Source organism: Drosophila virilis, chromosome X, assembly GCF_030788295.1.
Source record: "Drosophila virilis strain 15010-1051.87 chromosome X, Dvir_AGI_RSII-ME, whole genome shotgun sequence".
Lineage (NCBI taxonomy): Eukaryota > Metazoa > Arthropoda > Insecta > Diptera > Drosophilidae > Drosophila > Drosophila virilis.
In genome coordinates, this window is record NC_091543.1 from 8,553,625 (window position 1) to 8,579,433 (window position 25,809).

General features: G+C 42.5%; 1 protein-coding gene and 1 long non-coding RNA gene across 2 annotated transcripts; one reads left to right on the top strand and one right to left on the bottom strand.

Annotated features, from left to right (window-relative positions):
- Positions 1 to 63: 63 nt before the first annotated feature.
- Positions 64 to 3,283, bottom strand: dah (discontinuous actin hexagon). Its single transcript, XM_032440708.2, has 7 exons — positions 2,918 to 3,283; positions 2,629 to 2,860; positions 1,712 to 2,565; positions 1,250 to 1,325; positions 1,061 to 1,178; positions 865 to 997; positions 64 to 797 (listed from the first exon to the last, which is right to left on the bottom strand). Exons 1-7 carry the CDS (start codon positions 3,150 to 3,152, stop codon positions 412 to 414), a joined length of 2,034 nt encoding a protein of 677 aa, XP_032296599.1. The 5' UTR covers positions 3,153 to 3,283; the 3' UTR covers positions 64 to 411.
- A 392-nt stretch (positions 3,284 to 3,675) lies between these two features.
- On the top strand, positions 3,676 to 5,548 carry LOC116652313 (uncharacterized). The gene is made up of 3 exons (XR_004305291.2): positions 3,676 to 4,273; positions 4,377 to 4,470; positions 4,543 to 5,548. It is a non-coding gene; the product is annotated as an uncharacterized lncRNA (long non-coding RNA).
- Positions 5,549 to 25,809: the final 20,261 nt, after the last annotated feature.

Sequence of the window (25,809 nt, forward strand, 5' to 3'; positions counted from 1 at the left end):
AGTTATTTCATGTTTTAAGTGTATTTAATCCAAAGAATGAAACTTTTAGCTTAAGTTTTCATAACATTTTCGAATCATTTCATCCACGCACAATTAGTAAATGTTTTATGCTTTCTTCGAATTACAACTTAATATTAAGAAAAAAAAAACTTAGCGTGGACGGATATGTCTATGTAAATGTTTCTGCTCTTATCCTTACCAGGCATACATATAATGCTTCAAATATGACATATAGGATTCGGCAGAATTAGAAGAATAGCATCTTGAACGACTTGACATGTATGTCAAATTGTTAAGAAACATTTGATTTATCTTAAACAATATTTTTTATACAGTGTTTAGCTAAATTAAAAGCACGTCAAGTGAAGATTTGTTCAAGTTTGTCCACATAGTTTAAACGAAAAGGTCTTTTTAGGACATTGCACGCTGAGAGCTTCTGGCACTGCAGCTGCTGCGTCGCTGCTGCTCCTCGCTCTTGATGATGTTGTCGAGCACATTCTCCAGATTCTGTGTGGCCGCTGACAGCTCCGCATTGTCACTGTACGAGTCCTCGACAATTTCCTTGACCTTGTTTAGCAGCAGCTTAAAGTTCACCATTTCCGTGTCCCGCATGTCCACATTCACCGATTGCTCCAGGAGCGCACCCAGCGGCATGGCCAGCGCAAGCGCCGTCGGCTGTGCACCGGCTGTTGGCAACAAACTGGAACGACGCTGATCGAACCACAAGCTAATGTCGCTTAGGGAGTAATCCGATTTGTTGGCCTCCAAGTAGCTGCGATTCAGCTCGGCGCCATTGACTGCAAGAGCGAATGAGAAAGCAAATAAGAGAACATTTCCAAATGAAGGAATTAAATTAACACGCACTGGAATGTGTTAAATTGGGGCCCACAGGCGCGTACATATCATATACAGCGGGTGCCACGGGCAGCGGCAGGCGTTGTGGCGTGCTGGAATTCAAGAACGTGGAGCTGATCAGCGGTGCGGCAGACGAGGCACGCTGCGAATATATAAAAATGTTGTTAATACAATATTAATACTGCTGCGAGTGTGCCGGACATACCGATAGTTGACGCATATCCTCAATGATTTGCAGCAAGAAACTCTGATGGGCGCTTAGAAACTCGGATATTTGAGCACTCGACGTGCTGGACAGCAATTGCAGCTGCGTTTCCAGCTTGCTGTTGCACAGAAAATCAGTGTGAAAATCTGAGTATTGCAATATATAATATGATTAGCAGGCGGTACATACGCATTTTGCAGCAACAGACGGTCGATGATGGATTGCAGGCGTTCCGATGCATTGCTGGCCAGCCCCGTTAAGGAGCCTGAACGAAAAATGGTTGAAATAATAAAATAGTATATCAGAAATTGCCAACAATAATCGCATTAGTAAGACGGTCGCAACTCATATACAAACAGAGGGACTTGGATTCTGGATCCATAATATTTAAAAGATATACAGAGAAGCATCATGATATAGAGACTTAGAGTATATGTATTCCATTCCGACTGTTCACATACTCTATTTCGCATTGAAAATGAAGTAGGGTATATGAAATAAGAAATATATATTCTATTTCGTATATCCTATTTCCATATGCTGTCGCGGTCCCTTGGGAGGTAATTCTTTCGGCCTGACAGATATATATATCTTTTACTCGCTAAGTACATGGGGTATATTGCACTTGGGTATTAATTTCTAATGACATACATAGCTCCTGTTGTGGTGGCGGCTGATGTTGCGGCTGCGGCTGCGGCTGTGGCTGCTGTGGTTTCTCATTCGGAGGCGCCTTTAGGCGCAGCGTTGAGTTGCTGCGTATGCTGCGCGTCTCGGCTGGTATGGGCGTCAGTTCAGTGGCATTGTTGGGCTGGCAGACGCCAGCACCGCTTTCCTGAGCATTGCAAAAGCCGCGACGTTCCTCCTCCTCCGCCTCGGCACGTTGTGTTTTCTGCGTGAAGGCAAACCAGCCGCATAGGCGCGACAAATAGCTTGTCCAGCGCTGCGGTTGCGGCTGATCCTCAACAAACACTTCGCACATGCGATGCGATGCCTCATGCTTGCCGCTAACATGCGCGGCACCGGCAAAGCATGGCAAACACAGCGACAAATCGCGGCACACCTGACACTTGAACCGGATGCCAATGATGTGCTCTATGCGACAGCCGGCACACTGATTGCTGTGTATCAGATGCTCCGTATCCTCGATGCGCTTGATCAGCGCCAACAGATTGCCATAGATAAGGAAACGCGTCTGCGTGTGCGTCCACAGATTGTGAAACTGCTGCTCGTTGAGGCCGGCGAGTCCGTGATGACAACGTGCGAAGCACTGCTCCATCATGGGCTGTAAATTGTGCGGCCCATAGGCCTTCGACTCGCCCAGGTAGCTCAGTAGCTTGCTGAGCGTGTGCAGCAGCTGCTCGAAGGCGTAACGTGAAACACACTGGGATTTGACATCGACCAGTAGGCTGTAGAAGTCGCCCACCATATGCTCGCTGCTGTATAGCTTGCAGAGCAGCAGAAATGTCACCTTGATCTCCAGCAGGGAGATGGAGTGACGCCGTTGTCTGCAAGCATGTAAGGTTATTGATATGAAATTAATAATATATATAATTAGAAGTAGCACGTACGGATCGTAGACATTCCAAAAGAAATTGGCCAATAGCGCTGTTGCCGTTTCCAGCTGATAGCTTTGTGTTTTGTTAAAGTGTCCCAACTTCTCGCAGGCAAAATAAATGTCGTGCAGCAGCGAGGTGAGCTGAAAGGGCGGCACCATCAGATTCAGATTACAATTGCCGCTGCTCACGGGCATCCCATGGCGTTCCAGTATGGCCAGCACCAATTTATAGGGTATTTGGCTAGCTGTAAAAATAGGCTGCTAAGAAAAAGTGCAAATTTACAGATATTCCAGTTGCTTACTGTGAAAGATTTTTTGCAATGCCACAAACTTGCTAGCACAACGATAGACAGTGTACTTGTAGTTGCCATACTCCAATTGCAATTTTGTTATAATTTCTGTTAAATTGGAGGCAACCTGTTGCGGCACTTGTTGCTGCCTCTCTGCCTGTTGTCCTTTGTTGTTTGCCAAGGCCGCGACCGCAGCGGCACTTTTGCGCATCGTTGTCATTTGTGTGTTAATAGTTGCGCCAAGCATAATGCGTACCTGTTATGCCTAGCACGTTGTATATTTATTTGTTTTATAATGGACTTTAGTTTAAAACGTTGTAGCGTCCCTTTTTTGTGTTCTTGCGTTCTCCACGACGTTCGTTAGCGCAAAAGTCAAATTTGAAATGAATGTGTGGCAACGCCGTTGCGCATGCGCCTACCAACACTGCAGTGCTGCCAGCCGACGCAACAATGCGACCGTTGCTCTTTAAATTGCATTTCAATGTAACTCGTGTGCAGCATTTAATTTGTCAAAAATAATAAATATGCTAGGAAAATAGCACATGTGTGCTAATAGTCTATTTATATATGTATTTCTTGAGTAACATGTACGTAAATAAATAATATCATAATATTAGAAGAGCCTGTGCATCTTAAGCTTAGTATGCAGATCACATAACATATATATACATATGTCGTTATCGATACTTATATCGATTGCGGTATAATCAACAATTGGGCATAGAATTAAAATATCAGCTGGTTGTAATTTTCGGGCGATCTAACAACACTGTACTACGAAACATTTTTTCCCGCTCAAGGCTTTGGTACTAAACCTCCGCAATGTGCGCCAAATAACTAATCAATCACTTGTAGCCGTTAACACAGAGCATGAACAACTCTTCTTGATCTATATGAATGTGTGTCTGTGCGCGTATTTCGTCGTAATTATAATGTATGGCGAAAATGCTTTAAACTAAGTGCGTCTCACTCGCCCAGCCAAGCTGCTGATTGACTAACTGACAAATGGTTGCAGTCATGTTTGTGCCCAACCCAATTCCCACCTGCGCGAAATGGTTCAAATGTCATAACAAGATGGCGCATACATGTCATGCCAACACATACATATGTCTGGACACACACACACATTTGCATTTGCATGCACAGTGTGCACAATGGCGGGCAGGACTGGGAACAATGACAAGCACATTGGGCGTCGTTGGCGTCCAACTGCCTGCACCAGGCAATAATAATTCGCCAGTGCCAGTCATTGACAATGTCGGTGCCATAATGGCTCTCCACAGACTGACTGACTGCTGCTTGTGTTGTCGTTGCAAAAGTTATTGTACCCTGTACCCACGGGCGTAAGCGCATAAGTTGACCGCACAGGTAATACTGTTATATATACATAGGTATATGTATATAAACTGTAATTAGCATTTCATTCCTGTTTGCAAAATAGTTATATTTTCTCGAAAATTCAATTTCGTAGGTTAGAGCGTTCCGTTATAACTACAAATAAGGCTGGCCACGCCTCTTTCTGTGATCGCAAATCAGAATTATCGATAACATTTACAGTTTTGTAGGTAACGTATCCGAATTTATTTGTTTATCAAATGAGAAACTAATCATATTTATTTGTTTACATTGAAACTAAGAAATGACAGGGTAGTGCAGCGTTCATACTTTCATATTGCTCATATTGCTGCACTGCGTCGAAATGACAGAGGGTGCGACACCTACAATTGCGAGAGTCGTCTAAATGAATGAATTAAGTCAGCCATGTGACATAACTGCAATGACCGCGCTGCTGCTGATGCCCAGTGCCCCAGTCGCCCAGTCTCCGTTCGAGTCGCAGTCGGAGTCGCAGGGTCAGCCTCAGTCTTAGTCCCTTGTTGCCTGGCGGAGGCGAATGCTAAAGCAGCAAAGTGCCAACGCCTCACGTTGCACATTTGCCACATTGTTTTGTTGCTGTCATTCCTGACGCCTTCTGACGTTCTTGTGATTACGTATTTGCTGCTCGCTGCTGTGTCGCTGCCCGTTGCCAAAGTTATATGGCACACACGTACAGCAGCAGCAGCAACAGCAGCACACGCTCCTACTCCCTCACGGCCCTGTCCACGCCCAGGATGCCAACGAGGCCGTCGGTTGGCGCAGGACAATGGCAATGCCGGAATGCAAATGGCGTGTGGACGTGAACGAATCGCGCACACGGCGCAAAATGTTGTTGCTGCCACTTGAATTACATATGCAGGCCGCGGGAAGCTGAACTTATCACATTGCGCCTAGAGCTGAGCGCGTGTCGTGTTTTCAACGGTGACGCGAACACGCGCCATTTGAGATGACACGATCGTGTTAAGAAACTCTGAAATCTTACGGCATTTACAATAAAAACTCAAGCGAAAATAATTAAATAAGATAAAAGTTATGTTCGTATATTTGGCTCGCGCTAAATATGTATTAAAACTGGAAGCTAGGACGATATAGAACGCAAAGTTTCTAGATAACATCCGCTAAAATGATTCCACGATTGTCTTAGCTTTTATCTGAATATATTAGCAATGTGAGCTAATGCTTTAGAATGGGAAGTAGCCATGCTCAGAGCCTAACTAAAATGATTCCTTAATAATTTAAAACATTAGACAATACACTTCCCGAAACTATAGCAAAACCTGCTAATTTAATCTCAATGAAATATTGAAAAAAAAATGCATTTATCGATAGTCGTGATATTTGCGACGAATTTGGCTTTGTATTCGTGTCGTGTCGTGCTGAAACGATTCAGCACGTGTCCATCTCCAAACGTTTCTGTTCGTGTCTAACATATCCGTTAAGTGTTCTTCAATGAAATATTGAAAAAAAAAAATGCATTTATCGATAGTCGACGAATTTGGCTTAGTATTCGTGTCGTGCCGTGCTGAAACATTTCAGCACGTGCTCATCTCTATATTAGAGTAAACGTTTCTGCCAGTGTAACGGCTCTACCGGCCAGCGCGCCAATTAAGCAACAAAAGGTCGGTCGCTTGGGCTGTCGTTGTCGTCGTTGCCGTTGCCGTTGCCGGCGCGACCATGTTGACGACTTGGCCGCCATTAAAACGAAGCGACGTTGTGAAATGTTTTGATGAAGCCAATGGCTGCCTTTTCGCTTAGCGGAGCGTACCCCCATAGCCCACCCACAAAACGAGTTTGCTCTGCGCAACTTTGAAAGCTTTGCAATTTTTTTTTTTTTTTTTGTTTTTTTGTTTCGCTTTTGTTGTTGTTGTTTGTTGCACATTTCGCAACAAACTTGCCACGAGATGCCGTTACCCAACGCAGTAGCCAATACGTTTGCCAAAGTCACAAGCTTCATGTCCGCAGCAAGCAGCGTCCCGACTCCCAGCGCCCCAAGCATTCAATTTCTCTTTAATTTTTTTTTTTGCCTCTCTAGAATTGTTTAAAGAAGGGACGAAGAAGAAGAAGAAAAAAGAAAAACAGAAAATAAACAAAATATTAAAACGGTAGTGGAGCACAACTTGAAGACTTTGCGCACAACAAGTGGACATGGAGCAGGCCAAGATGGCTGCCACTACGTATGTTGCTCGTTAACGGTAATGGGAACACGGCCAGGACTGTAACGGTCGGTCACGTGAATGGTCTAATTATGACTCTCAGCGCCTTCACAATTGGCACATAATAATAAATGCATTGGAGCGGCAGAGATGCAATCTAATGAGGCGAATTAATGATTGTGTAATAATTAATTTATTTAATTAAGTTTCATTAAATCTCATTCGGCTTAAGCCTAATTAAAATCTGGTTGGTTGGTGTAGTCTGCTGCATCATAAGGCACGCTGTTTAATTCTGTAGAGGGATAAACATAGCATGCTCTCCAAATAAGTTAATCAGGCACGTTAGCCAAAGTACTCTGTGATCACGTGCAAAATTACAGGATTAAACACGTTTGACATTTGAATCGAAAGCGTGCAGTGTGACCGATGCACACGCTTTAATTTATGTCATTTAAATGTCCGCTGCCCATTCGACTGCCTTCGCTTGTGCACATACATTCTAGTATATATCAACCTCAGCAATTTGACAGTCGTTTATTTATTTATGTGCCAATAAAACCACAAAATGTCAGCAGCGTTGTAGTATTTGAATTTATTGAAACAGAAAACAAAATGTAATTTTAATAATGTAATAATAATTATATCGATATCACATTTATTTACACTTTGCCACAGTATCGATAAGACTGATATCGATGGAGCGATCGTCAGCTGCTAAGTGTTGGCAAAAATGCAATGTAAAGCATACCATTGCTCTTGCATATAAACAGCGCCATCAATTGCACCATTGCGAAAGTAACATATCGATAACACATTTACTTACACTTTGCCATAATATCGATAGGCAGTCACTCGACACGCGCTGCTGCTAAAACTGATATCGATGGCGCGATCGTAAGCTGCTTAGTGTTGGCAAAATGGCGGACAAGGCCAATGGCAGCCATTTGTAATATTACTCTGTCTTTTAATTTTGTGCGCATTTCAATTAATCATGCCACATGTATATATATACATGTATATATATATCTATATATATACATTTGCGAGTGAGCAAATATTAAAACTCTGTTCGTTCTTGAATGGCCGACGTCAATCCAATTATTTGCGGACAGTGCAAACACGCAGCGTCCAACTTCATCTATTCAGTTTCACTTCGACTATGGCTGCCGGGCAATAAAAATGAAAACAGCAACAAACAATAAGAGCAGCAGCAGCAGCAGCAGCACAAGTAAAGTAAAGAAGGAAGCTAACGGACATGGATCCATTCCGAATGGGAACACATTCACACGCGCGTTGCCACGTGGACAGTGGACGAGTTTTTCCCTTGTTTCTGTTGTTGTGCATGGGTAAGTTTTTGCGGGTGATGGACGCGCACGAAGAGCTGCTCTTTATACCCTGCACTTGTGCAATTGCATCGGTGTATGCTGATCATATGCACATAGTATTGCAGTTAACTGATATACATATATATTTTTTTGCTGCTGTCTGTAAACAGAAACGGATTCGCAGTGGTCCGTAAGAGCTTTTTTATTGTATGTGCTTCAATCGGGTTGAAAGAGAACTGATAACGTTTTTAAAATCAATTCAATTTTCACTCGCTTTGCTTATTTTTTGCTTCTTTGAAACTTGTTATACCCTGCATCCATTAAAATCGCAGTATTATATACATGGTTGATCCTTTCGATGCCTTGCGCGTCGGAAAATCTCTAAAACCGAAAGCCAGATACAAGAAATTTTAAATGTCGGCTCATTTTGAAGTTTGCATATGTATACAGGGCATCGCCCAGTCGGGCACTATCGATAAAAGCATTTACTCGGTCTCTTTTTCCTGGTTTTTCAACTATTTATAGGGTCTAGTTGTTTGCTTGGTTTTATTGTTTTGCAGACAGACTTCTGACTAGCCATAATTCAATGTTGTCAACTGGCTTCAACTAAAAGTTGAAAATTAAAGAGCTTTACAATTTTAATTGATTTTTTTTTTCGTTTCCACAAAAGGACATACAAGGAATGCTGTTCAGGCTGCGCATCGTTTTTGCATTGAGTTACTTTGTCCATGTGCACTCTGGCATTTTTATACCCTGAACCCATTAAAAATGGGTATAAGGGTATACTGTATTTGTGCAAAATCTAAATGTATGTAACAAGCAGAAGGAAGCATCACCGACCCCATAAAGTATATATATTCTTGATCAGGATCAATAACCGAGTCGATCTAGCGATGTCCGTCTTTCTGTCCGTCCGTCTGTCCGTCCATCGAAACTTTTTTTAATATCTCGGGTAATAGCTCCGTGCGGAGGTATGACGTTCCAAAACGACATAACTCCCCGCGGAGATATGACGTTCCAAAACGACATAACTCCCCGCGGAGATATGACGTTCCAAAACGACATAACTCCCCGCGGAGATATGACGTTCTAAAACGACATAACTCCCCGCGGAGGTATGACGTTCCAAAACGACATCGCTCCCCGCGGAGATATGACGTTCCAAAACGACATAACTCTGCGCGGAGATATGACGTTCCAAAACGACATAACTCTGCGCGGAGATATGACGTTCGAAAACGACATAACTCCGCGCGGAGATATGACGTTCCAAAACGACATAACTCCGCGCGGAGATATGACGTTCCAAAACGACATAACTCCGCGCGGAGATATGTCGTTCCAAAACGACATAACTCCGCGCGGAGATATGTCGTTCCAAAACGACATAACTCCGCGCGGAGATATGACGTTCCAAAACGACATAACTCCGCGAAAAATAGTGTCCGATTTTTGAATTTTATACAATTTTTGACTCGTAAGGATCAGTTCTATCGATTGGCATCAAAAAAATGAAATCCAAAGTTTTGACCCAAATCGACAAAATGACAAGGGATTACATAACGTTTTTTTTTTTCAAAATCGAGGTCGGTGCGAAAATCGAAAGAAGATATGACGTTCCAGAACGACATAACTCCGCGCGGAGACTATCCAAATCATTACGATTTTTTGCAAGATCGAGGTCGGTGCGAATATCGAAACATTTTCGATGATTTTTTTTAATATCTCGGCTAAATAATGTCTGATTTTAAAATTTTATACCTTTTTGAATGCGTACGGATCCCTACCATCAATTGGCCTTCAAACAAATTAAACATCGTTTTTATTTATTTTATTTATTTATTAATGGTCGACAAAACGAGTGTCTTCCTCATTATTCAATAGGTTATACAATAGATAATATAATTATATGCTAAAAGCCTAGTTAAAGAATACAATTTTCTAAATAGCATCACCGATCGATGCCAGTCTGGCCTGCTGTGCCCCTTTTCACAGCTAATTTTGTCAGTAACGCTATTAGATCCTACATCTAAGCAGAAGGCTGTAAGTAGAAAAAAAGTGTTATTAAGTAAAATTGAAAATAATCTTAATTTGCTACATTAATAAAGAAAATACAATAAATAGGAAAAAAGAAAGTAAGAAGATTGTTAATAAATTAAAGCAATGTAAGTTAGATAAAGATGATGGGGGAAAATTTGTTTAGCATGTCCGGCAAGCTATGCCGTTACTCACAGCTGGGAATGGTCAGCGATTTCCCAAAGGTATCCTGAAAGCAACGATTTTATTAGGGGAAGAGAAGGCTCTCCGCGCGGATATATGACGTTCCAAAACGACGTAACTCCGCGCGGAGATATGACGTTCCAAAACGACATAACTCCCCGCGGAGATATGACGTTCCAAAACGACATAACTCCCCGCGGAGATATGACGTTCCAAAACGACATAACTCCCCGCGGAGATATGACGTTCTAAAACGACATAACTCCCCGCGGAGGTATGACGTTCCAAAACGACATCGCTCCCCGCGGAGATATGACGTTCCAAAACGACATAACTCCGCGCAGAGATATGACGTTCCAAAACGACATAACTCTGCGCGGAGATATGACGTTCCAAAACGACATAACTCTGCGCGGAGATATGACGTTCGAAAACGACATAACTCCGCGCGGAGATATGACGTTCCAAAACGACATAACTCCCCGCGGAGATATGACGTTCCAAAACGACATAACTCCCCGCGGAGATATGACGTTCCAAAACGACATAACTCCCCGCGGAGATATGACGTTCCAAAACGACATAACTCCCCGCGGAGATATGACGTTCCAAAACGACATAACTCCCCGCGGAGATATGACGTTCCAAAACGACATAACTCCGCACGGAGATATGATGTTCCAAAACGACATAACTCCGCGCGGAGATATGACGTTCCAAAACGACATAACTCCGCGCGGAGATATGACGTTCCAAAACGACATAACTCCCCGCGGAGATATGACGTTCCAAAACGACATAACTTCCCGCGGAGATATGACGTTCCAAAACGACATAACTCCCCGCGCAGATATGACGTTCCAAAACGACATGACTTCCCGCGGAGATATGACGTTCCAAAACGACATAACTCCCCGCGGAGATATGACGTTCCAAAACGACATAACTCCGCGAAAAATAGTGTCCGATTTTGGAATTTCATACAATTTTTGACTCGTAAAGATCAATTCTATCGATTGGCATCAAAAACAAGGAAATCCAAAATTTTGCCCCAAATGGCCAAAATGGCAAATCACTTTTTCTTCATCATCGAGGACGGTGCGAAAATCGAAACTTTTTTTAATATCTCGGGTAATAGCTCCGCGCGGAGGTATGACGTTCCAAAACGACATAACTCCCCGCGGAGATATGACGTTCCAAAACGACATAACTCCCCGCGGAGATATGACGTTCCAAAACAACATAACTCCCCGCGGAGATATGACGTTCCAAAACGACATAACTCCCCGCGGAGATATGACGTTCTAAAACGACATAACTCCCCGCGGAGGTATGACGTTCCAAAACGACATAGCTCCCCGCGGAGATATGACGTTCCACAACGACATAACTCTGCGCGGAGATATGACGTTCCAAAACGACATAACTCTGCGCGGAGATATGACGTTCGAAAACGACATAACTCCGCGCGGAGATATGACGTTCAAAACGACATAACTCCGCGCGGAGATATGACGTTCCAAAACGACATAACTCCGCGCGGAGATATGACGTTCCAAAACGACATAACTCCGCGCGGAGATATGTCGTTCCAAAACGACATAACTCCGCGCGGAGATATGACGTTCCAAAACGACATAACTCCGCGAAAAATAGTGTCCGATTTTTGAATTTTATACAATTTTTGACTCGTAAGGATCAGTTCTATCGATTGGCATCAAAAAAATGAAATCCAAAGTTTTGACCCAAATCGACAAAATGACAAGGGATTACATAACGTTTTTTTTTCAAAATCGAGGTCGGTGCGAAAATCGAAAGAAGATATGACGTTCCAGAACGACATAACTCCGCGCGGAGACTATCCAAATCATTACGATTTTTTGCAAGATCGAGGTCGGTGCGAATATCGAAACATTTTCGATGATTTTTTTTAATATCTCGGCTAAATAATGTCTGATTTTAAAATTTTATACCTTTTTGAATGCGTACGGATCCCTACCATCAATTGGCCTTCAAACAAATTAAACATCGTTTTTATTTATTTTATTTATTTATTAATGGTCGACAAAACGAGTGTCTTCCTCATTATTCAATAGGTTATACAATAGATAATATAATTATATGCTAAAAGCCTAGTTAAAGAATACAATTTTCTAAATAGCATCACCGATCGATGCCAGTCTGGCCTGCTGTGCCCCTTTTCACAGCTAATTTTGTCAGTAACGCTATTAGATCCTACATCTAAGCAGAAGGCTGTAAGTAGAAAAAAAGTGTTATTAAGTAAAATTGAAAATAATCTTAATTTGCTACATTAATAAAGAAAATACAATAAATAGGAAAAAAGAAAGTAAGAAGATTGTTAATAAATTAAAGCAATGTAAGTTAGATAAAGATGATGGGGGAAAATTTGTTTAGCATGTCCGGCAAGCTATGCCGTTACTCACAGCTGGGAATGGTCAGCGATTTCCCAAAGGTATCCTGAAAGCAACGATTTTATTAGGGGAAGAGAAAGCTCTCCGCGCGGATATATGACGTTCCAAAACGACGTAACTCCGCGCGGAGATATGACGTTCCAAAACGACATAACTCCCCGCGGAGATATGACGTTCCAAAACGACATAACTCCCCGCGGAGATATGACGTTCCAAAACGACATAACTCCGCGCGGAGATATGACGTTCCAAAACGACATAACTCCCCGCGGAGATTTGACGTTCCAAAACGACATAACTCCCCGCGGAGATATGACGTTCCAAAACGACATAACTCCCCGCGGAGATATGACGTTCCAAAACGACATAACTCCCCGCGGAGATATGACGTTCCAAAACGACATAACTCCCCGCGGAGATATGACGTTCCAAAACGACATAACTCCCCGCGGAGATATGACGTTCCAAAACGACATAACTCCGCACGGAGATATGATGTTCCAAAACGACATAACTCCGCGCGGAGATATGACGTTCCAAAACGACATAACTCCGCGCGGAGATATGACGTTCCAAAACGACATAACTCCCCGCGGAGATATGACGTTCCAAAACGACATAACTTCCCGCGGAGATATGACGTTCCAAAACGACATAACTCCCCGCGCAGATATGACGTTCCAAAACGACATAACTCCCCGCGGAGATATGACGTTCCAAAACGACATAACTCCGCCGAAAATAGTGTCCGACTTTGGAATTTTATACAATTTTTGACTCGTAAGGATCAGTTCTATCGATTGGCATCAAAAACAGGAAAATCCAAAATTTTGACCCAAATCGCCAAAATAGCAAATCACTTCTTTTTTTAAATAGAGGTCGGTGCGAAAATCGAAACTTTTTTTAATATCTCGGGTAATAGCTCCGCGCGGAGGTATGACGTTCCAAAACGACATAACTCTCCGCGGAGATATGACGTTTCAAAACGACATAACTCCCCGCGGAGATATGACGTTCCAAAACGACAAAACTCCCCGCGGAGATATGACGTTCCAAAACGACATAACTCCCCGCGGAGATATGACGTTCTAAAACGACATAGCTCCCCGCGGAGATATGACGTTCCAAAACGACATAACTCTGCGCGGAGATATGACGTTCCAAAACGACATAACTTTGCGCGGAGATATGACGTTCCAAAACGACATAACTCCGCGCGGAGATATGACGTTCCAAAACGACATAACTCGGCGCGGAGATATGACGTTCCAAAACGACATAGCTCCGCGTGGAGATATGACGTTCCAAAACGACATAACTCCGCGCGGAGATATGACGTTTCAAAACGACATAACTCCGCGAAAAATAGTGTCCGATTTTTTAATTTTATACAATTTTTGACTCGTAAGGATCAGTTCTATCGATTGGCATCAAAAAAATGAAATCCAAAGTTTGGATCCAAATCGCCAAAATGGCAAGGGGTTACATCACGTTTTTTTTTCAAAATCGAGGTCGGTGCGAAAATCGAAAGAAGATATGACGTTCCAGAACGACATAACTCCGCGCGGAGACTATCTAAATCATCACGATTTTTTTTCAAGATCGAGGTCGGTGCGAATATCGAAACTTTTTCGATGATTTTTTTTAATATCTCGGGTAAATAATGTCTGATTTTAAAATGTTATACCTTTTTGAATGCGTACGGATCCCTACCATGAATAGGCCTTCAAACAAATTAAACATCGTTTTTATTTATTTTATTTATTTATTAATGGTCGACAAAACGAGTGTCTTCCTCATTATTCAATAGGTCATACAAAAGATAATATAATTATATGCTAAAAGCCTAGTTAAAGAATACAATTTTCTAAATAGCATCACCGATCGATGGCGGTGTGTTATTTGCCAGTCCGGCCAGCTGTGCCCCTTTTCACAGCTAATTTTGTCAGTAACGCTATTAGATCCTACATCTAAGCAGAAGGCTGTAAAAAGGAAAAAAGTGTTATTAAGTAAAATTAAAAATAATTTTAATTTGCTACATTAATAAAGAAAATACAATAAATAGGAAAAAAGAAAGTAAGAAGATTGTTAATAAATTAAAGCAATCTAAGTTAGATAAAGATGATGGGGGAAAATTTGTTTAGCATGTCCGGCAAGCTATGCCGTTACTCACAGCTGGGAATGGTCAGCGATTTCCCAAAGGTATCCTGAAAGCAACGATTTTATTAGGGGAAGAGAAAGCTCTCCGCGCGGATATATGACGTTCCAAAACGACGTAACTCCGCGCGGAGATATGACGTTCCAAAACGACATAACTCCCCGCGGAGATATGACGTTCCAAAACGACATAACTCCCCGCGGAGATATGACGTTCCAAAACGACATAACTCCGCGCGGAGATATGACGTTCCAAAACGACATAACTCCGCGCGGAGATATGACGTTCCAAAACGACATAGCTCCCCGCGGAGATATGACGTTCCAAAATGACATAACTCCCCGCGGAGATATGACGTTCCAAAACGACATAGCTCCCCGCGGAGATATGACGTTCTAAAACGACATAACTCCCCGCGGAGGTATGACGTTCCAAAACGACATAGCTCCCCGCGGAGATATGACGTTACAAAACGACATAACTTCCCGCGGAGATATGACGTTCCAAAACGCCATAACTCCCCGCGGAGATATGACGTTCCAAAACGACATAGCTCCCCGCGGAGATATGACGTTCCAAAACGACATAGCTCCCCGCGGAGATATGACGTTCCAAAACGACAGAACTCCGCGCGGAGATATGACGTTCCAAAACGACATAACTCCCCGCGGAGATATGACGTTCCAAAACGACATAACTCCCCGCGGAGATATGACGTTCCAAAACGACATAGCTCCCCGCGGAGATATGACGTTCCAAATCGACATAACTCCGCGCGGAGATATGACGTTCCAAAACGACAGAACTCCGCGCGGAGATATGACGTTCCAAAACGACATAACTCCCCGCGGAGATATGACGTTCCAAAACGACATAACTCCCCGCGGAGATATGACGTTCCAAAACGACATAACTCCCCGCGGAGATATGACGTTCCAAAACGACATAACTCCCCGCGGAGATATGACGTTCCAAAACGACATAACTCCCCGCGGAGATATGACGTTCCAAAACGACATAACTCCCCGCGGAGATATGACGTTCCAAAACGACATAACTCCCCGCGGAGATATGACGTTCCAAAACGACATAGCTCCCCGCGGAGATATGACGTTCCAAAACGACATAGCTCCCCGCGGAGATATGACGTTCCAAATCGACATAACTCCGCGCGGAGATATGACGTTCCAAAACGACAGAACTCCGCGCGGAGATATGACGTTCCAAAACGACATAACTCCGCGCGGAGATATGACGTTCCAAAACGACATAACTCCGCGCGGAGATATGACGTTCCAAAACGACATAACTCCGCGCGGAGATATGACGTTCCAAAACGACATAACTTCCCGCGGAGATATGACGTTCCAAAACGACATAACTCCCCGCGGAGATATGACGTTCCAAAACGACATAACTTTGCGAAAAATAGTGTCCGATTTTGAAATTTCATACAATTTTTGCCTCGTAAGGATCAATTCTATCGATTGGCATCAAAAACAAGGAAATCCAAAATTTTGACCCAAATGGCCAAAATGGCAAATCACTTTTTTTTCAACATCGAGGTCGGTGCGAAAATCGAAACTTTTTTTAATATCTCGGGTAATAGCTCCGCGCGGAGGTATGACGTTCCAAAACGACATAACTCCCCGCGGAGATATGACGTTCCAAAACGACATAACTTCCCGCGGAGATATGACGTTCCAAAACGACATAAGTTCCCACGGAGATATGACGTTCCAAAACGACATAGCTCCCCGCGGAGATATGACGTTCCAAAACGACATAACTCCGCCGAAAATAGTGTCCGATTTTGGAATTTTATACAATTTTTGACTCGTAAGGATCAGTTCTATCGATTGGCATCAAAAACAAGGAAATCCAAAATTTTGACCCAAATCGCCAAAATGGCAAGGAGTTACATCAGGTTTTTTTTTTTTAAATAGAGGTCGGTGCGAAAATCGAAACTTTTTTAATATCTCGGGTAATAGCTCCGCGCGGAGGTATGACGTTCCAAAACGACATAACTCCCCGCGGAGATATGACGTTCCAAAACGACATAACTCCGCGCGGAGATATGACGTTCCAAAACGACATAACTCCCCGCGGAGATATGACGTTCCAAAACGACATAACTCTGCGCGGAGATATGACGTTCCAAAAAGACATAACTCCGCGAAAAATAGTGTCCGATTTTGAAATTTCATACAATTTTTGACTCGTAAGGATCAGTTCTATCGATTGGCATCAAAAACAAGGAAATCCAAAATTTTGACCCAAATCGCCAAAATGGCAAATCACTTTTTTTTCAACATCGAGGTCGGTGCGAAAATCGAAACTTAAGTTCCCGCGGAGATATGACGTTCCAAAACGACATAACTCCCCGCGGAGATATGACGTTCCAAAACGACATAACTCCCCGCGCAGATAGGACGTTCCAAAACGACATAACTTCCCGCGCAGATATGACGTTCCAAAACGACATAACTCCCCGCGGAGATATGACGTTCCAAAAAGACATAACTCCGCGAAAAATAGTGTCCGATTTTGAAATTTCATACAATTTTTGCCTCGTAAGGATCAATTCTATCGATTGGCATCAAAAACAAGGAAATCCAAAATTTTGACCCAAATGGCCAAAATGGCAAATCACTTTTTTTTCAACATCGAGGTCGGTGCGAAAATCGAAACTTTTTTTAATATCTCGGGTAATAGCTCCGCGCGGAGGTATGACGTTCCAAAACGACATAACTCCCCGCGGAGATATGACGTTTCAAAACGACATAACTCCCCGCGGAGATATGACGTTCCAAAACGACATAACTTCCCGCGGAGATATGACGTTCCAAAACGACATAAGTTCCCACGGAGATATGACGTTCCAAAACGACATAGCTCCCCGCGGAGATATGACGTTCCAAAACGACATAACTCCGCCGAAAATAGTGTCCGATTTTGGAATTTTATACAATTTTTGACTCGTAAGGATCAGTTCTATCGATTGGCATCAAAAACAAGGAAATCCAAAATTTTGACCCAAATCGCCAAAATGGCAAGGGATTACATCAGGTTTTTTTTTTTTAAATAGAGGTCGGTGCGAAAATCGAAACTTTTTTAATATCTCGGGTAATAGCTCCGCGCGGAGGTATGACGTTCCAAAACGACATAGCTCCCCGCGGAGATATGACGTTCCAAAACGACATAACTTCCCGCGGAGGTATGACGTTCCAAAACGACATAACTCCCCGCGGAGATATGACGTTCCAAAACGACATAACTCCGCCGAAAATGGTGTCCGACTTTGGAATTTTATACAATTTTTGACTCGTAAGGATCAGTTCTATCGATTGGCATCAAAAACAAGGAAATCCAAAATTTTGACCCAAATCGCCAAAATGGCAAATCACTTTTTTTTCAACATCGAGGTCGGTGCGAAAATCGAAACTTAAGTTCCCGCGGAGATATGACGTTCCAAAACGACATAACTCCCCGCGGAGATATGACGTTGCAAAACGACATAACTCCGCGAAAAATAGTGTCCGATTTTGGAATTTTATACAATTTTTGACTCGTAAGGATCAGTTCTATCGATTGGCATCAAAAACAAGGAAATCCAAAATTTTGCCCCAAATGGCCAAAATGGCAAATCACTTTTTCTTCATCATCGAGGACGGTGCGAAAATCGAAACTGTTTTTAATATCTCGGGTAATAGCTCCGCGCGGAGGTATGACGTTCCAAAACGACATAACTCCCCGCGGAGATATGACGTACCAAAATGACATAACTTCCCGCGGAGGTATGACGTTCCAAAACGACATAACTCCCCGCGGAGATATGACGTTCCAAAATGACATAGCTCCGCCGAAAATAGTGTCCGATTTTGGAATTTTATACAATTTTTGACTCGTAAGGATCAGTTCTATCGATTGGCATCAAAAACAAGGAAATCCAAAATTTTGACCCAAATCGATAAAAATGGCAAGGGTTTACATCACGTTTTTTTTTTTTTAAATAGAGGTCGGTGCGAAAATCGAAACTTTTTTAATATCTCGGGTAATAGCTCCGCGCGGAGGTATGACGTTCCAAAACGACATAACTCCCCGCGGAGATATGACGTTCCAAAACGACATAACTTCCCGCGGAGATATGACGTTCCAAAACGACATAACTCCCCGCGGAGATATGACGTTCCAAAAAGACATAACTCCGCGAAAAATAGTGTCCGATTTTGAAATTTCATACAATTTTTGCCTCGTAAGGATCAATTCTATCGATTGGCATCAAAAACAAGGAAATCCAAAATTTTGACCCAAATGGCCAAAATGGCAAATCACTTTTTTTTCAACATCGAGGTCGGTGCGAAAATCGAAACTTTTTTTAATATCTCGGGTAATAGCTCCGCGCGGAGGTATGACGTTCCAAAACGACATAACTCCCCGCGGAGATATGACGTTTCAAAACGACATAACTCCCCGCGGAGATATGACGTTCCAAAACGACATAACTTCCCGCGGAGATATGACGTTCCAAAACGACATAAGTTCCCACGGAGATATGACGTTCCAAAACGACATAGCTCCCCGCGGAGATATGACGTTCCAAAACGACATAACTCCGCCGAAAATAGTGTCCGATTTTGGAATTTTATACAATTTTTGACTCGTAAGGATCAGTTCTATCGATTGGCATCAAAAACAAGGAAATCCAAAATTTTGACCCAAATCGCCAAAATGGCAAGGGATTACATCAGGTTTTTTTTTTTTAAATAGAGGTCGGTGCGAAAATCGAAACTTTTTTAATATCTCGGGTAATAGCTCCGCGCGGAGGTATGACGTTCCAAAACGACATAGCTCCCCGCGGAGATATGACGTTCCAAAACGACATAACTTCCCGCGGAGGTATGACGTTCCAAAACGACATAACTCCCCGCGGAGATATGACGTTCCAAAACGACATAACTCCGCCGAAAATGGTGTCCGACTTTGGAATTTTATACAATTTTTGACTCGTAAGGATCAGTTCTATCGATTGGCATCAAAAACAAGGAAATCCAAAATTTTGACCCAAATCGCCAAAATGGCAAATCACTTTTTTTTCAACATCGAGGTCGGTGCGAAAATCGAAACTTAAGTTCCCGCGGAGATATGACGTTCCAAAACGACATAACTCCCCGCGGAGATATGACGTTACAAAACGACATAACTCCGCGAAAAATAGTGTCCGATTTTGGAATTTTATACAATTTTTGACTCGTAAGGATCAGTTCTATCGATTGGCATCAAAAACAAGGAAATCCAAAATTTTGCCCCAAATGGCCAAAATGGCAAATCACTTTTTCTTCATCATCGAGGACGGTGCGAAAATCGAAACTGTTTTTAATATCTCGGGTAATAGCTCCGCGCGGAGGTATGACGTTCCAAAACGACATAACTCCCCGCGGAGATATGGCGTACCAAAATGACATAACTTCCCGCGGAGGTATGACGTTCCAAAACGACATAACTCCCCGCGGAGATATGACGTTCCAAAATGACATAGCTCCGCCGAAAATAGTGTCCGATTTTGGAATTTTATACAATTTTTGACTCGTAAGGATCAGTTCTATCGATTGGCATCAAAAACAAGGAAATCCAAAATTTTGACCCAAATCGATAAAAATGGCAAGGGTTTACATCACGTTTTTTTTTTTTTAAATAGAGGTCGGTGCGAAAATCGAAACTTTTTTAATATCTCGGGTAATAGCTCCGCGCGGAGGTATGACGTTCCAAAACGACATAACTCCCCGCGGAGATATGACGTTCCAAAACGACATAACTTCCCGCGGAGCTATGACGTTCCAAGACGACATAACTCCCCGCGGAGATATGACGTTCCAAAATGACATAACTCCGCCGAAAATAGTGTCCGATTTTGGAATTTTATACAATTTTTGACTCGTAAGGATCAGTTCTATCGATTGGCATCAAAAACAGGAAAATCCAAAATTTTGACCCAAATCGCCAAAATGGCAAGGGGTTACATCACGTTATTTTTTTTTAAATAGAGGTCGGAGCGAAAATCGAAACTTTTTTTAATATCTCGGGTAATAGCTCTGCCATTTTGACGATTTGGATCAAAATTTTGGATTTCCCTGTTTTTGATGCCAATCGATAGAACTGATCTTTACGAGTCAAAAAGTGTATAAAATTAAAAAATCCGACACTATTTTTCGCGGAGTTATGTCGTTTTGGAACGTCACATCTCCGCGCAGAGTTATGTCGTTTTGGAACGTCATATCTCCGCGCAGAGTTATGTAGTTTTGGAACGTCACATCTCCGCGGGGAGCTATGTCGTTTTGGAACGTCATACCTCCGCGGGGAGTTATGTCGTTTTAGAACGTCATATCTCCGCGGGGAGTTATGTCGTTTTAGAAAGTAATATCTCCGCGGGGAGTTATGTCGTTTTGGAACGTCATATCTCCGCGGGGAGTTATGTTGTTTTGGAACGTCATATCTCCGCGGGGAGTTATGTCGTTTTGGAACGTCATATCTCCGCGGGGAGTTATGTCGTTTTGGAACGTCATACCTCCGCACGGAGCTATTACCCGAGATATTAAAAAAAGTTTCGATTTTCGCACCGAGCTCGATGTTGAAAAAAAAAAGTGATTCGCTGTTTTGGCGATTTGGGTCAAAATTTTGGATTTCCCTGTTTTTGATGCCAATCGATAAACTGATCCTTACGAGTCAAGAATTGTATAAAATTCCAAAATCGGACACTATTTTTCGCGGAGTTATGTCGTTTTGGAACGTCATATCTCCGCGGGGAGTTATGTCGTTTTGGAACGTCATATCTCCGCGGGAAGCTATGTCGTTTTGGAACGTCATACCTCCGCGGGGAGTTATGTCGTTTTGGAACGTCATATCTCCGCGGGGAGTTATGTCGTTTTGTAACGTCATATCTCCGCGCAGAGTTATGTCGTTTTGGAACGTCATATCTCCGCGGGGAGCTATGTCGTTTTGGAACGTCATACCTCCGCGGGGAGTTATGTCGTTTTAGAACGTCATATCTCCGCGGGGAGCTATGTCGTTTTGGAACGTCATACCTCCGCGGGGAGTTATGTCGTTTTGGAACGTCATACCTCCGCGGGGAGTTATGTCGTTTTGGAACGTCATATCTCCGCGGGGAGTTATGTCGTTTTGGAACGTCATATCTCCGCGGGGAGTTATGTCGTTTTGGAACGTCATATCTCCGCACGGAGTTACGTCGTTTTGGAACGTCATACCTCCGCGGGGAGTTATGTGGTTTTAGAACGTCATATCTCCGCGGGGAGCTATGTCGTTTTGGAACGTCATACCTCCGCGGGGAGTTATGTCGTTTTGGAACGTCATACCTCCGCGGGGAGTTATGTCGTTTTGGAACGTCATATCTCCGCGGGGAGTTATGTCGTTTTGGAACGTCATATCTCCGTGGGGAGTTATGTCGTTTTGGAACGTCATATCTCCGCACGGAGTTACGTCGTTTTGGAACGTCATATATCCGCGCGGAGAGCTTTCTCTACCCCTAATAAAATCGTTGCTTTCAGGATACCTTCGGGAAATCGCTGACCATTCCCAGCTGTGAGTAACGGCATAGCTTGCCGGACATGCTAAACAAATTTTCCCCCATCACCTTTATCTAACTTACATTGCTTTAATTTATTAACAATCTTCTTACTTTCTTTTTTCCTATTTATTGTATTTTCTTTATTAATGTAGCAAATTAAGATTATTTTTAATTTTACTTAATAACACTTTTTTTCTACTTACAGCCTTCTGCTTAGATGTAGGATCTAATAGCGTTACTGACAAAATTAGCTGTGAAAAGGGGCACAGCTGGCCGGACTGGCAAATAACACACCGCCATCGTTCGGTGATGCTATTTAGAAAATTATATTCTTTAACTAGGCTTTTAGCATATATGTATTATATTATCTATTGTATAACCTATTGAATAATGAGGAAGACACTCGTTTTGTCGACCATTAATAAATAAATAAAATAAATAAAAACGATGTTTAATTTTTTTGAAGGCTAATTGATGGTAGGGATCCGTACGCATTTAAAAAGGTATAACATTTTAAAATCAGACATTATTTACCCGAGATATTAAAAAAAATCATCGAAAAAGTTTCGATATTCGCACCGACCTTGATCTTGAAAAAAATCGTGATGATTTGGATAGTCTCCGCGCGGAGTTATGTCGTTCTGGAACGTCATATCTCCGCGCAGAGTTATGTCGTTTTGGAACGTCATATCTCCGCGGGGAGCTATGTCGTTTTGGAACGTCATATCTCCGCGGGAAGCTATGTCGTTTTGGAACGTCATATCTCCGCGGGGAGATATGTCGTTTTGGAACGTCATATCTCCGCGGGGAGCTATGTCGTTTTGGAACGTCATATCTCCGCGGGAAGTTATGTCGTTTTGGAACGTCATATCTCCACGGGGAGTTATGTCGTTTTGGAACGTCATATCTCCGCGGGGAGCTATGTCGTTTTGGAACGTCATACCTCCGCGGGGAGTTATGTCGTTTTAGAACGTCATATCTCCGCGGGGAGTTATGTCGTTTTGGAACGTCATATCTCCGCGGGGAGATATGTCGTTTTGGAACGTCATATCTCCGCGTGGAGTTATGTCGTTTTGGAACGTCATATCTCCGCGGGGAGCTATGTCGTTTTGGAACGTCATACCTCCGCGGGGAGTTATGTCGTTTTAGAACGTCATATCTCCGCGGGGAGTTATGTCGTTTTGGAACGTCATATCTCCGCGGGGAGATATGTCGTTTTGGAACGTCATATCTCCGCGGGGAGTTATGTCGTTTTGGAACGTCATATCTCCGCGGGGAGTTATGTCGTTTTGGAACGTCATATCTCCGCGCGGAGTTATGTCGTTTTGGAACGTCATACCTCCGCACGGAGCTATTACCCGAGATATTAAAAAAAGTTTCGATTTTCGCACCGTCCTCGATGATGAAGAAAAAGTGATTTGCCATTTTGGCGATTTGCGTCAAAATTTTGGATTTCTGATCCTTACGAGTCAAAAATTGTATGAAATTCCAAAATCGGACACTATTTTTCGCGGAATTATGGCGTTTTGGAACGTCATATCTCCGCGGGAAGTTATGTCGTTTTGTAACGTCATATCTCCGCGGGGAGCTATGTCGTTTTGGAACGTCATATCTCCGCGCGGAGTTATGTCGTTTTGGAACGTCATATCTCCGCGCGGAGTTATGTCGTTTTGGAACGTCATATCTCCGCGGGGAGTTATGTCGTTTTGGAACGTCATATCTCCGCGGGGAGTTATGTCGTTTTGGAACGTCATATCTCCGCGCGGAGTTACGTCGTTTTGGAACGTCATATATCCGCGCGGAGAGCTTTCTCTTCCCCTAATAAAATCGTTGCTTTCAGGATACCTTTGCGAAATCGCTGACCATTCCCAGCTGTGAGTGACGGCATAGCTTGCCGGACATGCTAAACAAATTTTCCCCCATCATCTTTATCTAACTTACATTGCTTTAATTTATTAACAATCTTCTTACTTTCTTTTTTCCTATTTATTGTATTTTCTTTATTAATATAGCAAATTAAGATTATTTTTAATTTTACTTAATAACACTTTTTTCCTACTTACAGCCTTCTGCTTAGATGTAGGATCTAATAGCGTTACTGACAAAATTAGCTGTGAAAAGGGGCACAGCTGGCCGGACTGGCAAATAACACACCGCCATCGTTCGGTGATGCTATTTAGAAAATTATATTCTTTAACTAGGCTTTTAGCATATATGTATTATATTATCTATTGTATAACCTATTGAATAATGAGGAAGACACTCGTTTTGTCGACCATTAATAAATAAATAAAATAAATAAAAACGATGTTTAATTTTTTTGAAGGCCAATTGATGGTAGGGATCCGTACGCATTTAAAAAGGTATAACATTTTAAAATCAGACATTATTTACACGAGATATTAAAAAAAATCATCGAAAAAGTTTCGATATTCGCACCGACCTCGATCTTGAAAAAAATCGTGATGATTTGAATGGTCTCCGCGCGGAGTTATGTCGTTTTGGAATGTCATATCTCCGCGGGGAGCTATGTCGTTTTGGAACGTCATACCTCCGCGGGGAGTTATGTCGTTTTGGAACGTTATATCTCCGTGGGGCGTTATGTCGTTTTGGAACGTCATACCTCCGCACGGAGCTATTACCCGAAATATTAAAAAAAGTTTCGATTTTCGCACCGAGCTCGATGTTGAAAAAAAAGTGATTTGCTGTTTTGGCGATTTGGGTCAAAATTTTGGATTTCCCTGTTTTTGATGCCAATCGATAAACTGATCCTTACGAGTCAAGAATTGTATAAAATTCCAAAATCGGACACTATTTTTCGCGGAGTTATGTCGTTTTGGAACGTCATATCTCCGCGGGGAGTTATGTCGTTTTGGAACGTCATATCTCCGCGGGAAGCTATGTCGTTTTGGAACGTCATACCTCCGCGCGGAGCTATTACCCAAGATATTAAAAAAAAGGTTAAATTTTCGTACCGACCTCGATGTTGAAAAAAAACATATCTCGGGTAAAACATCACGCTTTTTTATACCCTGAACGCATTGAAAATGGGTATAGGGGTATATTGTATTTGTGCAAAATCTAAATGTATGTAACAAGCATAAGGAAGCATCTCCGACCCCATAAAGTATATATATTCTTGATCAGTATCAATAGCCGAGTCGATCTAGCCATGTCCATCTGTCTGTCCGTCCGTCCGTCCATCCGTCCGTCCGTATGTATGAACGCAAGGATCTCAGAACATATAAGAGTTATAGACTTGACTCCTAGTACCTGCGCAGATCGAGTTTGTTTCCGATAATCGATAACTTACTCCGTTTCCAAGCAATCGATAAAAATCGATATCGATATCCTGTTTTTTGGGCAATTTTGGTAAATAATAAGAGCTAAAGTCACCAAACTTGACATATAGCTTCGAAAATAGAATATATATATGCATTTGATGTTGGAAGAAGAGGGTTCAGGATATCCTCTAGCCGAGAGCTCCCGACCAGAACCTCTTATTTGTTTTTTATATCTTATAATATGACTAGCTGCCAAATCACGTACTGACAGCTTTCCTTAGATTTTACTATTCCAAATAAGTCCATTAAAAGATGTTCTCCAGGCTGTTATTCAAGTTGTTTGAAAGGCGGCAGACAAAGTTGATCTACTAAATAG

Excerpts from the sequence above, each read along its gene's own strand:
- dah (XM_032440708.2), bottom strand. The coding sequence starts at position 3,152 with ATGCTTGGCGCAACTATTAACACACAAATGACAACGATGCGCAAAAGT. Across the intron at positions 2,566-2,628 it reads TTTTGGAATGTCTACGATCC|ACAACGGCGTCACTCCATCT; the intron begins GTACGTGCTACT and ends ACATGCTTGCAG. Across the intron at positions 1,326-1,711 it reads GCCACCACAACAGGAGCTAT|GCTCCTTAACGGGGCTGGCC; the intron begins GTATGTCATTAG and ends TTTTTCGTTCAG.